Source organism: Dermacentor silvarum, chromosome 2, assembly GCF_013339745.2.
Source record: "Dermacentor silvarum isolate Dsil-2018 chromosome 2, BIME_Dsil_1.4, whole genome shotgun sequence".
Taxonomy (NCBI): Eukaryota; Metazoa; Arthropoda; class Arachnida; order Ixodida; family Ixodidae; genus Dermacentor; species Dermacentor silvarum.
The window spans coordinates 248,298,964-248,316,851 of NC_051155.1; the positions used below are offsets into that span (position 1 = coordinate 248,298,964).

General features: G+C 46.2%; 1 protein-coding gene across 1 annotated transcript; it reads right to left on the reverse strand.

The window, feature by feature from the left end:
* Positions 1–509: 509 nt before the first annotated feature.
* Positions 510–9,135, reverse strand: LOC119443079 (monocarboxylate transporter 11). Its single transcript, XM_037708228.2, has 6 exons — positions 8,353–9,135; positions 5,600–5,743; positions 4,363–4,774; positions 3,380–3,873; positions 2,310–2,468; positions 510–1,562 (listed from the first exon to the last, which is right to left on the reverse strand). Exons 1-6 carry the CDS (start codon positions 8,555–8,557, stop codon positions 1,525–1,527), a joined length of 1,452 nt encoding a protein of 483 aa, XP_037564156.1. The 5' UTR covers positions 8,558–9,135; the 3' UTR covers positions 510–1,524.
* Positions 9,136–17,888: the final 8,753 nt, after the last annotated feature.

Below are 17,888 nucleotides of genomic sequence, written 5' to 3' on the forward strand. Positions count from 1 at the left end.
TGGCACGTAAAACCCCAGAAAGCAACTTTGATTTAGTTTGCATGGGCGAAAGCTTCACGTTCAGCCATCTGTCTTTAAGAAAGGGGCTTTGATTTTTCGTTTTACATGACCGTTTTGAAATATTTAAGTACGGAACTAGACATTTATGATGATTCCCTTCAACTTTCTAATGTCGTAAATTTTGTAACTAAAAAAAAAAAAGTCGCAGTTTCGCACGAAAGGCGAAGCATCGATTGCGATAGCAAATTAGTGGACAGCTATACAAAGTAAGGATAGCAGTTTTATCGGTCGTATGAACTTGTAAACGTAGGCACACTGACTAAATTAACAAGCATGGTGTCACGCGCGCACAAGCAAACATGAACGCATCTCATAAAAAAAAAAAAAAAAAGCAGCCACTGTTCAGCTGAGTGTCATGGAATGCGCTTCAGGGGCCGCATTTCTTAACAATAAATGTTTTCTTTTTTTTTCTACCCGTGGCACGGAGTGGCTGATCCACTGAGTGGCTGATGAACCGCCTTCAAGCTTCTTGTGTCGTTGTCTCGCATTTTTGCCATAAATGTATTGATAATTAAAAAAGAAATAACAAATAAACGTGTATTGACATAATTACAAATTTAATTTTCTGTTATACAAACCGCACTAGAGACTCCATACCCAGTCATGTACCACGAAGAAGTCTGATCATGAGAACAGATAGAGCAAGAGGTAATACGCAGTACACTCATCCTCACAGCAAAGCGCGGTCCTTCCTTTTTGCCGAATTCAAATGCGTTTTTATATGCTTTGTTGTCATCTTTTTGTGCCCTTCTACATAAGTTTTGATCTGGAACCCGGACATTCATGGCCGTGGAGGTAACGTGATGACTTGGAAGGCGCTATTCTTCCTGTGTTTATGCTTCCTGAAATTTGCGTCAGATATCTGGCAGTGATCTTGCAAGTCGTGTTGTGTATATATGAATTATGGAACTCGCCGTGTATCCATGTGCGCGCAGATAGCTGAGCTCTCTGTTGTAGCAAAAAGTGGCCTTGCATGTATATGGGCCTCAGCCTCCGTTATCGCTGCAGCTCGCAGCGTCAACAACTACGAATGTGTGAGGATGCTTCCTCGTGTCACTGCTCTCGGTTTACTGCAGAGCAGCTTCCTGGAAATGCCAATCGATGAGAGACGATCGCTTCCAGAACACGGGGCACTACCTTCAGAAGTCATTCAGTTCACGTTGAAACGAAGTCCCAGCTTTGGCGCTTGAGGTCAGACGCTCTGTGATAACGTCTCCGACTGCAACCCGGTTTCGAGCGCTAATTTTGTTCTCGTTTTCGGTATTGTCACCTTAACGACCTGAATCGTTGTATCCTTAAGTGCCATTAACAAGCCGCAATTACTTTGCCGTTGTTTACTTACTATTCTTTTTTTTTTTCGTTTAGCAAAGGCATGGGATGTATTTCGCGGCTTCCGAGGCAACCTTTTCAACCAAGCTAGAAAACGAATCGTAATGTATGTTACATAGTCTGCAGAAGTGTGTTTCAAAACGACGTGATGCTCCCTATTCGTCCTCTTACATCTGAAACGAGAAAAAAAAACATATTAATTAAGGTTCTGTAAGACAGACGGCCCATGAAAAGTAATTGTTTACGAGTGACGAAAACACGTAAAGACGCCACTGAAGGGCTGGCTTTAGCAACGTACTTGTAGCAAACCCACTATAGGAGAGAAGAAAAAAAAAGTACTTCGCGCAAAATAGACCGATACCATGAGCGTCCTGCAGTCTCGCTCAAAAGCAAATACCGTTGCACAGAACATTCTCAACTGCATTCATGCATGAAATTTGGAACTTTCCACGCACGCACATAGGTTTATATTCAAACGTCAAAATAAACGTGTGTTTGTTAGCCGCTTTTCACCTGCTAACTGTTAAAACTATCGCTTGGCGCAAGACGCACCTTCAGGAATGGTAACTTTCTCGAATGTTGTCACCGATTCTTTAGCGAAAACATCTTGCCTGTAATCAGGTTGCATGCGCGACGACGCGAATAGTGGTGTGCATTGTAGAACGTGCGCGAACACCAGCGATAACGCTGGAAAGTAAGATGAGCGATCTACAAAATGGTCGACGCGTCTGACTCATAGACGATCGACGATCAGGCTCGCCGCTTCATTCGGCTCTAAGCGTTACTTGCCTTTCTTAGCACAAATTAACACAATGAAGGGTTAACTTCTCAAGCCACACCTTTGCCAGTGTTTCATTCTTCACCGTCACGAGAACTTGACAATATATATATACATATGCTATATACATAAAGCACTTCACCTGGCAGCTCTTGTAGGACTTCCCTGAGTGGTGGCGGTGCCTTTTTCTTGCGGAAAGAGAGAATGAATTTCAGGCTCCATGTGACGGTGAAGAATGCGTTAATGATGGCCAGCAACAGGTACAGCGGCGTATACGAACCCAGCACGTCACGGCAGTAACCTGCACCAACGTACGCGCATGTATTATGTTGTCAGCAAAGCTGGTCATTTCAAAATGGTATAAGAAGCTTTAACCTATATCATCGTGCTATAATCTGCAGCACATCGGGCGTTGCAGTGACTAGTTGTCCATGGAAATTATTATTTTTTTTTTGTGATAGGTTGCACCAATCTTTCGAGTGGCGCCAGTACTTCTCGAGTTTTGCGTGTTAGCTGGTTCACATAAAAAACAAACACATACAGGGACGCATACAGGAAAGCAGACATTAAGTAATCCATTAATCTGCTTTAGTTGAGTGTTACGTCACTGTTCTTTTCTATGTACCTTTCTCTTCTTGAGCCGGCAGGCGTTGTGCCCCTCCATGTGGCACTTGCCAGCTAGCTCTCTTACTCTTCTCTGTCATTGTTTTTATGTGTGCAAAACAAATAATAATAAGAAATGCTGCTGCAAGAGCCAGCACAAGACAAATAAAGGGACACAGGCAAGCCAACTCGGAGAGCAATGAACCGCGGTATAATTGACGGAATTAACATCTTTCTGGTAAACAATATTTAGGGCCCGCCAGATTTGCCAATTCATTATTGCTGCTAAGTTTGCTACTTAGCGCCGCCAATTAAGGCAGTCCTGCAACTCAACACGTGTAACCTCACGCGACGCCAATATTTACGCAATGTCGACGCGGATGACGTCAGTACTCGTGTTATCTTTGCTATGACACCGGCTCTCCCAACACCTGCCGAATGATTCTATTCCCTCCTTATACAACATCTGCTTATCCCTCCTTCAAAGCAGGCAGGCAGGCAGGCAGGCCGGCAGGCTGGCAGTGAACTTTATTTTAGGTCCTTCAAAGCGTTCAGATATATTTCTTTCATCTTCCGGAATGGGGGCCCTCGAGTGAATCTGACGCTCACCGATTATGGGCGGTCTGATGAAGCACGCGATGCCGGACACGAAGTTCATGACTCCCAGGTTGAGGGAGATGGCGTCCTCGTCGAACTCCTCGGCCACCATGACGGTGCAGGTGAAAAAGCGGCCGCCGCTCGAGAGGCCCGTGACGAAGCAGCATCCCAGCAGCACCCAGTAGTTGGTCTCGAAGCTCATGACGGCCATGACGACCGCCTGGAGCACGAACATGCATAACAGCGTGGAGCTGGTGCTCATGAAGCGCGTGTCGAGCACCAGCGCCGTGATGAGGCGCGAGCACAGGTCGCCGACGGCGTACGCCGTGAGCAGGGACACGGCGTCGTAGCCCGACAGGCCGTTGTCCTCGCCGAAGTCCACCACGGTGATGAGGATGGTGGTGAGAGCGAACAGGGCAGCCGCGCGCGACACGCAGATGTGCACGAAGGGCAGCGCGAGCATGGAGCGCATGTTGCGCCGTAGCTTGGCCCGCGCAGAACGGTCCCTGCAGTATATAGGACGGGGAGGCATTATAGTGAGCGCCGATCCTCGACACACCAACATTGGCTCGCGATGGTCAACGCGGGCTCCAATGACGGTCGATAAAGTAATTTAATACTTTAGCCGATGACCGACGGTCGTGCAGGTCGCCGAAAGACACGCACTAAGAGTATAGAGTAAATGAAAAGAAAACGGGCCGCCCTTGTCAAGAATACACAGGCTATACTGCTGCTCTTGGAATGGATTTCGCGGTTCTGTTACATGCCAGTGCTATATCATGTGGTGGTAATGACGCCAACATCTTTTTTGGAAATGGATAAAAACCAAAAAGAAACATCCGTTTTCCTCACCTTCCGGAAATTTGAAGCTTAGACATGCGACGCAACATGGAAGTTGCTCACAAATGCCACATATACGAAATTACGTGAGGTGTGCCGTATGGAATATAAGAGCAGCAGTTGAAATTCACGCAGAAAATGGCAGGATGCGCTACCTCTTGTCCAGTGACATAAGGGACTGGGCCAGCTTGATGGAGCATGACTGTCCGAGCGAGGCTGCTTGGAAGCTGGACCTCCGCCGATCGGCTGGCAATCGAGGCGGCTCGGCAAGCAGGTCCTTGCTTTTTGTCGCGGTGACGACGGGCGGCTCGTCGATCGAACTATCAGTGCGGTCGACGCGGCTCACAATGAAGCACCCGAGCAGCATGTTGAGTATGATGGCTCCGACCAGGTGCAGCGTGCAGCGGAAGCCGTACGTCTGGCGCAGGAACTCCAGAGCCATGGGGGACACAAAACCCGAGACGGAGGTCACGATGAACAGCAGGCCCAGCGCCGTGCCTCGGAACGACACGAAGTGGCGCGCCACCACTGAGAACGGCACCAGCTCGGCGCATGCGAGGCCTAGGCCTGCAGTCAAGGAAACGAGGACAAATATACGGCTGTTCATCAACCGATTGGCTGAGGCACGTGTAGACCGTTTAAAAGGGCACTAAAGAGAAATATTATTTTAAACTGTGAGAGCGTTTCTGCGTTTCACATGCACAGTTGGCATGGAAGGATTCCGAACCGCGTTTCTGAGATTCCTGCAATCTGGGCACGCAGCATTGTATTCGGATTTCTAACCTGTACAAATACATGCGAGCAACATAGTTTCGCACGGTTTTACTATCTGGGGGAACAAATTGCTGGGAAATTACACTTTTTCATGAAACCCACGGCCTGTAAACTTTTGACGCCGGCTTTACTGCATTTGAGAATGCTAATCGCATTCGGCTAGGCGTGTGAGTTGCTTCTTAATTGGAAATGCTTGTCCTGCATGGTAGAGAAAGTCAACAAGTCCACCGCAAAAGCTTTTTAACCTATAGTTGAGTTATCGGGCACGTATACGTCTAATTCCGCCACTCCACAGCCCGGACTGCGAGGATCGAGTGAGATGTACTGCAAGACAACAGAATACGCCCACGATATAATATAGTTGTCCGGATTTGAGACTTTGAAATGTCTTCGCTATTCAAGTTCATTCATCACCGTGTTCGTCCGCATCATCAACATCCCTCTCTCTCTCTATCTCTCTCTCGTTTGACTCCCCTTCTCCAATGCTGAGTAACAGGTCAAACTATGATTCAGGCGGACCTCTCAGCTTTTATGTCAAAGTAGATGTCGCTCTCTCTTGTGCGACATTGTGCGAACAAAACGTGGCGATCCTCACAAAGCGATCAACAAAAAACTCACCGAAGAGCACTCCGTAGAGCACGTTGATCACGGCGAGGCTTTGGGCGAAACCGCACGCCATGACTGGCACGGAACAGAGCAAGGCGCCGGCGATCAGGACGGCCCTCTCGGACAGCCACAGGCAGAGCAGGCCGAACACGGGACCTGCGTCAGCGCGTTCACGCGCACGAAAGTTTCGATAGCGGGCGATCGTTTCTGAAAACAAACAGCTGTATGACTATAAACTATAGCATTGGTGTTGCCAGCCTTGAGTCAGAAAGAGACCTGAGGTGACCCTCAATGGCGCTGAGCCACTACTGTGTGACAGCACTGGGAAAGGCTTTCACGACACGCCAATGGCGGGTTGGTCGTCATACCCGGTAATGGCCACGTTCGACGCAATATTCGCATGTTGCTCCGGAGCAGCATAACGAATATAGAAATGATGATAAATACAAATTATTACTGCATCCACAGAACAGGTGAGGATACAACCGTGCACGCACTGTTCGAATAACCGTACTAGGCCAGTGCAGGCGCCCGTAAACGAACATTCGAAAAAATTTGGATCGGATGCTAATAGAATAAGAACTATCTTTCATATTCGAAGGGTCGGATATTCAAGGACCGCTATATAGTTTAGTCGTTCCTGGATCGGTGACTTGAGCATTTAGTTTTTCTGTAGCGTAATTCGCACATGTATTTCAAATCGAGCATCAAGATTGCCGTAATATGTATATCGTCGTATTTTTCTTTTTGGCCTGTTTGACAGCGTGATACGCGATTTTAGTTTGTGCATAACGATAGATAGGTTTAGCCACCGTGGGTTTAGCAATGCCGTATTACCATACGAAACTGCACCTTACCGCACGGTGAATCTTTCTTTCCAGCCAAACTGAGCAAGTAGAAGATAGAGTAACCGTGTTACCGCACGTCTCATACGGAAACATGGGAAAGCTATAAATACGCCTAATTGGCCAAGCTACATTGAGCCTATCGACTTCAGATCTTTATAAAAATTGTTTTTAGCTGTGCGTAAGATAGTTTATACATAACGGCGGAACATCCTAACTAAATGTACCTAAGATTGAAAAAATAACGGAGGGCTTGACGCGAACGGTGCCCTATATGTTGACGGGCCTGATCATGATAGTCATGAGTATTTTTTTAAATTTTCACATACATTTACTTAATTAAGAATAATTAGCTAACGTTCAATTAATTTATTTATTCGATGCGGTGTTAATGCTAAAGTTGTGAAATATGTCGAGAACTGTTTAAAGCAACGTAAGTCTTGGGTACTGTTTTTTTCGGCGAAAAATAAAAACCACGTGACAACGCGTCGGCGCGCCGGCGGCTGCAACTGCAACTGCGACCGGCTGACCTACCGCGATTTATCGACCGCGCCCGACCGGGCTTAACATGCTATATAAACACTACCTACAACGCTTACACCTACAACGCCACTTATACTACAATGCTCACACCTGGATGAGTGTAGCCAATGGATCTTACCCTATACCAAACTCTAGCCAAGCTTTAAACCGTCGCGCAAGGTCCCTTTTGCTCCAGTTACGCATCGGGTACGTTAATTAATGTAGCAAGTCACCTTCACTGGCAAGAACATGTGCCGAGGCCTTCGTGCACGGCATGTGGACACTACAGCCAAATACTTAGGCGCTTGCTTTTAGAATGGCCAACTTTCAGCAGTTGTCGTTCTGTAATTCTGGAAAACTCCCAGCAGCTTGAACTTTCTCGAACTACGCTCAATGTTTTTTTTTCCCGGTGAGGTCGAGCTTCAACTCCATAGGAGGTGACTCGCGAAGCTATGGTGCAATTTTTGTCAACTGCGAGACTCGGATTTCGCCTGTAGTGCTCACGTACTCTGCACAAAGTTCACATGGAGGCTTGAAGTGATGAGGAGCAGTCGAACAAAGAGTGTCGCTGAAGCTAACTCCCGGCTTATTCACCTCCTCTTTCTCCCCCACTGAGGGTGGGGGAGAATGAGTGCATAAAAAAGCTGCCAAGGAACGCGGTTGCTACCCTGACGACATGTCCCCTTGTTGACATTTCTAGTTCGACTGCTCCTCATCACTTCACGTACTCTGTGGCTGATGGGACGCGTCGTGGTGCGCCTTGTTTTCCTCTCTCCCTTTCTTCCTCCTTCCTCTTTTCTTTTCGTTTTCTCTCTCGTTTTCAAGCAGGTGGTTATGGTGTCCATTTTAGCCTGCTTGTCTTTTTCTATTTCTCTGCATGGTGTTGATAATGTTTAGAATATTAATAATAATTATGAATAATAAACACTATATGAATATAGTGGACACTTATGTACACCCGTGAGCAAAAGTATACGGACCAGGGGTTGCACGATAAAGCCAATTTTTCCATTTGTCTGTGAATGCAAATTGAAATTGAGGACTGTAATCCCAACTTGACATTGCGAACTTTTCAGTGTAATCGTGAATTCCAGTTTATGCTTGTTAGTTACGAAGAAATTCAGTTTTTTCAGTGACCCTGTGGTCCGTATACTTTTGCTTACGGGTGTACATGAAGTAAGTACGTACGTGAAATTGCAGCGTAAAACTCTTAACCAACTACTTCCAACTAGGTATATATGGGTTAAGTACAGAGAGGACATGCTCAGTAGGAAGGCAGAATAGTATATAAGGCGATAACAGACCATCCGCACACCGTATAAAAAATCTTATAAGGGACGTGTTTAGAAAGAAGATTGTAAGAAAGATGGTAACGAGTTCTCGGCGGTGCAAGCTCACCGGCCAGCTGCGAGACTACGAGCGATATGCTGAGAGGCCAGGAGGCGTCCTGCCTGCTCAGCTGAAGCATCTCCATGAAGCCAACGTAGATGACCGACTCGGTCTTGACCAGGATCATGGCGAAGAAGACGTAGGTGGCCGCCGACGCGGCCACGAGCCAGCATTCCCGAGAGTCGGGCTTGACCACTCTCTTCGACGGCGACATGTCTCCAAGCCCACTTTTGACACCGGCAACAGCAAAGAACGCCTACTGGTTCATCTGCAAGGTCACTGCAACGGACAGACGCAGATGGTTACTAATAAGTGTAAAACGATGATAGAATTCAGCTGCCAGACATTACCTGTTTAACTTTCTATCGCAAAAATTATACAAGAATGCAAGGGAGATCACACGACACAGCTGACTATCCGTGTGATTATCCGTTGACTGTCTGCTAACCAACCATGTTGATTGGTCTTTCTTAAATCCTTGTGTAGTTTTTGTGCTGAAAAGTTTAACATGAACATGTGCCAACTCGCTTCACTTTACCCTATACTTCTCAGACATTACAGTTGGCAAGAAAAAAAAAAAAAATGCGGGACTGGAACCGCAGGCGAGAAGTCACTGCGCTGTTTCTGGATGAAAAGAGGGACTGGTTTGCATTTCCTAGGTTGCACTATGTCGGTGCCAGCTTTTGTACCCACAACGCCAGACTCGGTTGTATGGTGCTGATGTTACGTTACAGACACGCAACAGTGGCGTATATTCCGCGAGATTCCCCACTCTGCACAGGCCGCGCTTCATTCTTGGTCTTACAGTACGAGACAAGATCATGCCCACGCTTACTCTGCCCCGTATGACCGACCTGCGCTGCTCAGGTTCAACGTGCAAACCTTCTGCAAAACCACAGCGCCGTCTTATCACCTCAATATCTCGTTTTCCTAGAAAAACTGAATCAGCTCTTGACAGACTATGATCGTCATAGTCGACATAACGGAGACGTTAGTCTTAAAAATACATTCAATTGACTTGCGAGTATTGAGAGCACAATATGTCAGAAAAAAACTAATCAGCACGAAAAATGGGGGTCGTTATTGCATTGTGTAAGAACGGAGTCCGACGTTTTGGCCGAGTGGTCTTGTCCTCGCGCAATTCCGAAAGGAAAGAAAGGAACTAATCGCTTTTTCCAGAATGGGGTGGAGCCGCGCCTATTTTAGGGAAACATTGCATACATAATTTTGCCATAGAAAGCGCAAAAATGTCAGTTGCTTAATTGAGACACCGTGACGCTGGGTAGATTGTTTTTCAAACCGTCACACTATATTTCTACAAGTAGAGAATATAAAATGCATTATCTGAAGGCTCAAATCATTCGTCGCAATCTTATTCTCTCTTGAACCTAATCAAGTTAGGCATCTTATTCTCGCACAAATGCACCAAAGTCATAATTAACGCACTCGTTCATTTTTGTCTGCTACAAAGTGCATGCTACATGCCACGTGTTTGCTACGGTTGAAAGAAAGCGCCAGGTCGTAAATGAATTGTTTCACTGAAATGGTCTATGAAATGACCACGACGATGCGATGTATCAGAGATTGAGGCGCAGAAAACACGATCAGAGAGACAGAAAGTATGTGAATTTAGAAAAGCCGTCATCACAAATTGAACTGCGTTTTGTTTGTCGGCTGTATAGAAAGCTGTGTGAAGATAATTTTTGTACTTGTAAGATTTACCTCTTAGTTGAGAGTATATAGCCTTCAGATCGAAGCCATCTTTGATCGTGATATCAAAGTTTAAACGCAGAAAAGCTTTCATAAGCAGCCGCTGAATTGGATTGAATGAAATTTTGTTACAATTAAGAGACAAATTTTAAATTCTGGCGATTGTTAGCAGGAGAGCTTTGATTTGTCTGGCAGCTAAACCGAGATTGCCGAAATACTGGTAGTTGCGCTCAATAGCTTTGTGGGGTGCGTCGCTTCAGAACTATCCTACCCGGCGTATCGAGATGGAACTTGGTTAGAATAGAGTGTGTCTTAGTATAAATGCGGTAAACTAATTTCAGAATTATCGCTCATCACTATAAGAAGTTATCAAACTTGTGCTAGCAGGAGTTTCAATGCTTTTGACCAGTGACTAAAACAATTGACGTTTGTGAACTACTAATGCGTGTATCGAGATTCAACTCGTGTACACTAGACAGAAACACGCCGTAAAATTTTAGAAGTTGTCAGTATATTGGTGGCGCCGTAAGAACTTTTCAATGCCGTCGGAATCTTCATTTAGTAGTCAATAAAAATTTACAATTTTAGAAGCAAACTGCTTAAAATTTCTGTGTAAAGCTTTGACATATACGGGAGACTTTATAACCATGTATTAAATTTAAAAGTGTTCATTTGAAACCTCAATTCAACGCCGCGCCGGTGTAATTGCTGCTGCTCGGCCTGCGCGCGGTGAGGTGGGTTTCACGGGGGCTGTAAAAAACGTTACGCAAGAACCCGACGCGCTGCGAGAACGCTCGCGCTAGCCTGTGGCCTCGTTTTCTCGAATTCCGTTTCCCATTTGCGTATCCGCAATGTCGTATGTCTGCCGGTATTTCTATTTTTTTTTTTTCAGCGATGATTCATTCAGAACAGTGCTGTTGCATTCATCATATGCTGAATCAATGCTGTGTTTCGACGAAGAGAAGAGGATACCACTAGCAATATTTTTATGTGTAACAATATAACACGCAAAAAAAAAGTAAACTCAGCATACACCTGATCTCATCGTAATAGTGCTCAGTCAAAAATGGTCGCATTTTCGCTCGAAGGGTGAATCATCGATAGCGATAGCAAGGTATTCGAACGTTACCCGAAGTAAGGCTCGTAGCTTTGCGGGCTTTATGAATCGCCTGTAAAAACTCAATGACTAACTAAGCAAGCGTGGTGGCACGCGCCCAAAGTCACACATGAACAGAGTTCACGGCCACAACGCTGCTGGCGTGACGCGTACTTGTGCCAAGGCGAACGTGCCCCTGAACCATTTCACTGTCTCAGCGCGCATCAAGGAATCGGCGTTCTTGGCTCGCTGTCGCCCCTCTCACCCGTAGCAAATCCTCCACAGCACGCGGGCCATGCATGCATCGGCTTTGCGCAAACGCTGGGTGATTGTTACACGGTCATTCCATGCCAAGTGTTACAGACGTGTTGCTCGACTATCTCAGATGTAATTTAAGGAAGTCACGGCCTCATCACATCAGGCCCTTTCACAGTTTACTACGAAAAAACTACGTCAAACGAGGTGCCGCAAAAAAGTTTATATATATATATATATATATGTATGTATGTATGTATATATATTACTGCGTAGCAATACGGCATGTTGCCTACCCAAACTATAAGTTTCCATTTTAATAGCGTTTGTCGACAATGTCAGCTATTAAACTTTTCGTAAGAATCTTCAATTTTATGGAAAATGTACCAAATTTCCAATTTATTTATAGACAAAACTACTGTCGCTTTTATCGTATTCATTTTTTAGACTTACATAGAGCTAGACGCTTCAGTAAATGTCTCTGATGCTGCCTGTACTGTATTATTCGTCACCGTGTTCTTTTTGTTATGTAACCTTAATTACCACTGTTCTGCATTTGCATTATCCCCCCCCCCCCCCCCCCCCCCCACTGTTATGCTCTCTGAGCGAATGTGGGAATGTATAATAAATAAATAAATAAATAAATAAATAAATAAATAAATAAATAAATAAATAAATAAATAAATAAATAAATAAATAAATAAAATTCAAGATTCTTACGAAAAGTTTCATAGCTGACGTTGTCGGCAAACGCTATTAAAATGTAAACTTACAGTTTGTGTAGACAACATGGCCGAAACGTCTTTTATTTCTATTTTTTATGGTCGGCGTCCAACTTTCAACTACTCACAATGTTTCCTCCCGACCAGACGGGTGTTAACTTGGATGTTAACAAAACAGCTTGAGAAGAAGTTAAGGACCGCGCAAAGAGCGACTGAACGAAAAATTTTGTGAAACGTTAAGAGACAGGAAGACAGCAGTGTGGATTAGAGAGCGAAGGGGGGTAGCCGGTATTTTAATTGACATTAAGAGGGAAAAAATGGAGCTGGGCAGGTCACGTGTTGGTATGGCAGATAACTGATGGTAGATTAGAGTTGCAGCATGGGTGCCAAGGAAAGGGAAGCGCTGTCGAGGACGCCAGAAAACTAGGTCGGTTGATGAAGTTAGGCAATTTGCAGGCATAACTTGGAATCAGCTAGCGCAAGATAAGGGTAACGAATGATCGCTGGGAGAGGCCTTCGTCGTGCCAATATACTAAAGATAGGCAGCTGCTGATGATGATTGCATGCCTGTGTCAGTGTATATAAAGCTGATTTCTGTTTTTACCAAACGTACTCGGCGCAAACTTCACATTTCATGTTGCTTTAGAAATGAGAAAATATTCGATAATGGAGTCGATTAGAAAATTTCACTATTGGAACACCCCTGCTATATATTGTGTCCCGCTATTCCTGCATTACGTTCCTATTCGCGTGGCTGTTGGGGAACTTCAAAACGTACGCTTATGCGCGCATACATGACAAGGCCAGCACGTTGCAGCATTTATGCTAGATAGAAGAGCATACATATACAGTGATGGAGCGTTGTCCGCATAGTTCTTCCGACCGTGACAGTAGTAAACAAAACAGACTGTAGTGTTGCACATGGTTTGTTAGGTGGAGGCCTGTGGTAAGGTGAATGTGGGCGTAAAAGTCAAATACTGCTCTGGAGTACGCACGTAAGTCAAATTTAACTTGTCGAATAAGAAATGATGCCATGGGAGATTGGGTGCAAAAATAATTAACACGCCGCAACGTACATGCACCGGCACGAATAAACGTCAGTAGGCTCCTCATTTTGTGTTGTACCTCCGGCTAATTTTTCTGGCACATTAGTCATGGTACCGCAGCGTACCGAACCAGCAGAAAAAGCTGTTCTCACTGCTCATTTTTGCCGATATCGATAAATCAGTTACATAGCTATTTGCTAATTTAAAACAAGCGCAATTTTTTTCTAGTTTCTTCGCTGGCAGCAGCGTCGGTGGTCGATTATTCAACGGTTAGTGATGCCATAAGCGTGAGCGCTGGGCATTGTTCAACCAGAGTGATGAACGTGACCAGCGTACCCGACAAGTTCAGTGAAAAGCGCGCCGCGCAACCCGCATCGATGTAAGTTGCGGGGCGTTCGTCTCACCTTTTGACGGCGTCGCCCGCTTCGTATCCAGATGCTCCCTGGCGTTGGTCCACTTCCAATGCTTAGAGTGAGAAGGCCGTCAAGGGCCGACCAGTTCCTTTGCGGGCCGCCGACGACCGTCGAACATTGCTGCCAATGAGGAAGTGTACGCGCCCCTTCAAGTACGCTGCGTGCTCCCCCCTCAGATAGTCTTCGCCATGTACGCATATGCTACTTCGTACGGACGCGTTCACATATACGGTGTACTACAGGAAAGGCCAACATATGTAATGACCCGTAGTGTGGAATAGCTAAAACAGTGCATTCCGCCTTTGAATATTGCGAAAAGCAGGCGCTTAATGCGCTGCGAGAGAGCAGTTCTTGGATGCGTCTCAGCGGAACCTCATCGGTTTTCTCATTGAAATTTGCAGCAGAGAATGGTTGGCAGGCAAAGTACAACGTCGCTCTTTGTCAATCACTCCGCACTCGTGTTAGGCTGGGGATCGATGGGGCCCGAAAAATGGGGCCGAAAGCAAGTACACCTTCTCCTTCAGGACCCGTGGGCCTCATTTTGTGAACTGCAGTCTCGTTTTAACCATGGAAACATGCCAGTCAGTGTTTTTCGCATTCCGTACAACTCTAAAAAAAAAAAAAAGTGTCATTCGTGTAGCAGGGAGCCACAAAGGAAGCTCGATACGGGAGAGAGAGAGAGAGAGAGAGAGATAAATGACATACGAAAGGCGGGAAATTTAACCGGGAGATAAGATAAATATATAGTTTGTTACCCTGCACTGGGGAAGGGGAGAGAAAAACGTATACAGAAAACTTCGCAGAGAGAGAGAGAGAAAGAGAAAGAGAGAGATGGGTTTCTCTGAAAGCTTCGCAGTTGAAGAAAATTCATTGTTATTCGGGAATCAAACTCGGGACCGACGCTCTACTTCCTCCACCTGCAGAACTATTTCTGCAGAACTGATTTTCCTGCGGAGTGCCGTGTGATCTCGGAGGCCACGACTGCGGGCAGCGTCGGTTCCTCTCGGATGTCGGGAGGATATCAGTACCCATCTCCTAGCCTCTTTGCCTTGTTTTCTACATATGTGCTGATATCACGTAATAGATTGCCGCTTTGTTTCCATTTGGTTTTCACAGATGATAGGTTGCCACGCGAACGTCTCGTGTCGAACCACTGAGGTTTAACCCATTTATTGTGAATGAAATTGTTTCGAATCGCCTTAGGCAGCTTGGCATATTTCAATGATGCCAAGATTGCATAACAAGATGCTGACAGTTCAACACAAATAAAATAATTTTGTTATGAACACAACAACGTCACGTGGTAAGTATTAAGTCATATCACGCCAAACGTTACCTGTCATGCTTATAGACCGTTTTATCGGCGAGGAGGAACGTAGCCTCGAACCAGCGCGCCGCTCTCCTCCTCGCACTGGTATGTGCGGATCGCCGTTTCTCCCACCGGCAGCTTGGAATAGTAGCCGTTTCATCGCGACTTAGTGCCATTCTAACGTGTTCTGTCTGTGCTTGCTGCGATGTCAGATGACTGAACGTCGACGGGCTACAACTGTGCTGTATTCGGCTGCAAAAATAACTCTCGAACGTGAAGTGCTTCTTCAGCTGCGGCAACTGCGTGGACTCCGCCGATGTGGTTGCAGACAAGCGTCCGCTTTGGATTGCCAGCATGAACAGAAAGGACTTGACGCCGTCAGCTTCGTCGCGTGTATGTTCAAAAAATTTTGTTTCCAGGGTGCGCACGGCCACGAACTCGGCACCCATGATCAAACTGGTCACATGAACGAAAGGTGCGTATTTGAGTCGGTGAACTAGTGCCAATGGACGAAGTCAGCTATCTCTTCGTGCACTCACAATAAATTTAACCAATTCATATGTGTTCTAAGAATGTCATGCTTGGCAACCGACGTTCTGGTGAAAAACTGGGGACGTATTGTGAGAACAGTACGTGCCGGCGAAGAAAATGAAGGTGTGTTCTTTATCGTTCCCTAATGTGGGCCGGCTACCCTTAATTCACATGGTTTCACCCGTGCATCCGATTCTCGCCGGCAAGTTGTCTGGCCGACGCCGCGCATCACGCGCTGTATCACTTCAGAAAATTAAGTTGCTGTTGCAAAGAGTAGCCGTTCGTTTTTCAGATCTCTCAAGTCGGCGAGGTGCCCTTGCACAGGCACTACTCGAGACCCAGAGTGCGCATATTCCTTCAACGCGTCGCGTGCGTCTGGTTGATTTTGGCATATTCGTGGCCACTGTCATTAGGCCATTTTATCCATGTTGACGGCCCTTCCGGTCGAGTTATCTTGCAGTTATTTATTTTGTAAAGCCAGTCCAGGGTGCCAGGTAAACAATGCTTAGAAAGTTGCACCGCGAACATTTTAGTAGCACGAGGCTAGCAAATTGTGTTTCCTGGGAGCTTCGTAGTTACCTGTATTGGGATGTACGCTGGTGCGGCACACCGCATGAAACACGCAGACACATCTGATTGTTGTCACCTGAGTGATACCTTGATAGCGTTCAAGGCTAGACATACAATAATAACACGTGGCACGTACGTTACGTATCGACAATGTTCAGACTTGACTCGCCTCCTATTTCAATCGCGGGCAGAACTAGGCCCGTCGCCGTTCGGTAATGCGGCTCAAAGCTTTGTAACGACACGCTAAGAAGCTTCCCAATTCCCAAAACTTGTTGACAGTTCTCAGGAAAACGCGAAAACTTGCCACTCGTCGTCAACAGCCCGTTCACCATGCACCCTCCAGCACGATTCCACATACCACAGCATGGGATGTCAAAATGGCCGGGCCCTCAATAAAACGGTCTATCCATATAGGCCTTGAGCGGCTGTAGATTGGATGAAACAAATGATATTTCCACTGCACGGAGCGAGAGAGAATACCCCGCCGGCGCGCGTTGGTGTTCTGGTTCGTTTGCGTGCACGCTGAAAGCGCAGTGTGAAATCGAGATGCGTCTCTAAAGCTTGAAGTCCTAAAAAATTCGGCGGCGATTAAGATACTCTCAGGATGCGAAATTTGAGCGCAGCTCTATACGTGTTTTCATTTCGCGATATATTGGCTGGCACGGACAATCTGTTTCGTGTGGCACGTCGCAAACGGAGCGAAGCGTGGCGTGACAGCCTCGCTAATGAGGAGATCGCAAGCTATCTCTAGCCCTGAGGGCATTAGCCAGCGCCACTGAGAGTCATAGCAGGCGGATGTCGAACATCCCGATGGCGTCACGTTGCACGTGAACTTGAGGGGAAGCTTTAGCTGGGGGCTCCTATCTAAATACATGGGAAAGGAGAAATCCTTTCTTCTCCGCAACCACTGCACCAGACTTGATGAGGTTTGTTGCATTTAAAAGAAAAAGTTAGAATCTAGCGACTGTGGGAAGCACATTTTTTTTATAGCGAAGCTGTTTAAGCCAGCTGTAATTTTTGGTTCGTATCAAGAAACTATCAAGAAATAAAAGAAAATAATCTCTCTTGCCGAGGTGGGATTCAAACCAGCGTAACCCTGGTCCCAAGGCGAGCGTCGTAACCACTAGGCTTTTCTTTTTTAACCACTCGGCCACTTTATTTTTTTTTCAACATAGCAAGCACCGTGCACACAAGCGTTTTGCACAGGTTTCCTAACCACAGAGAGCGGGAATCACACATCTACATAAAGAACAGTCTTTGCTGCAGGCGCTTCTGCCACACCTGCCATGTCTTGCTAAACTCATCTTCACCGTCAAGCAGCGAACTTGTGCATGTAAAAGCATCACAAAAGTGGGTCCACGCCGGTTTCGCGCTTTCTAGAGCTAGCATGTAGTCAGTTCGTGATCTCCAAATTGCATACAAACCTAGTAATATCAGGGTTTCAACACAGCTGTCATTTTTCTGGTATTCCACTGTCAAAAACTTTACGTCTTCCCAATTTGGGTATATCTGCTATACAGCCACGCTTGCAGAACATGCATTTATGCGAACCATATGATTGCGTTCGAGCGTCGTCGTCTTCGTCCACAGCTGGCACGTTCGCACGCTCAGTGCTCTGCGAGGTGAAGAGGTTTTGCGCGCTATGAGAGCGAGAGAGAGAGAGAGAGAGAGACGCATTCCCGGAGCGGGTCTGCTGGAACGCGTTGTCGGCATTGCAACGCGGTATCGGTGTTGCAAGCTGCGCTATGCAGCGCGCAGTGACGGCCGTAAGTCCGAGACGCGCGAAAAGAAATTATCTTCATGAGTAATAAGATGAAAAGTTCGCGCGCACTTCCGGAAAATGCTGGGCTAGGATCGTCCAGCTTCGCTGTTTCAAGCGTTGCGCGGCAGAGT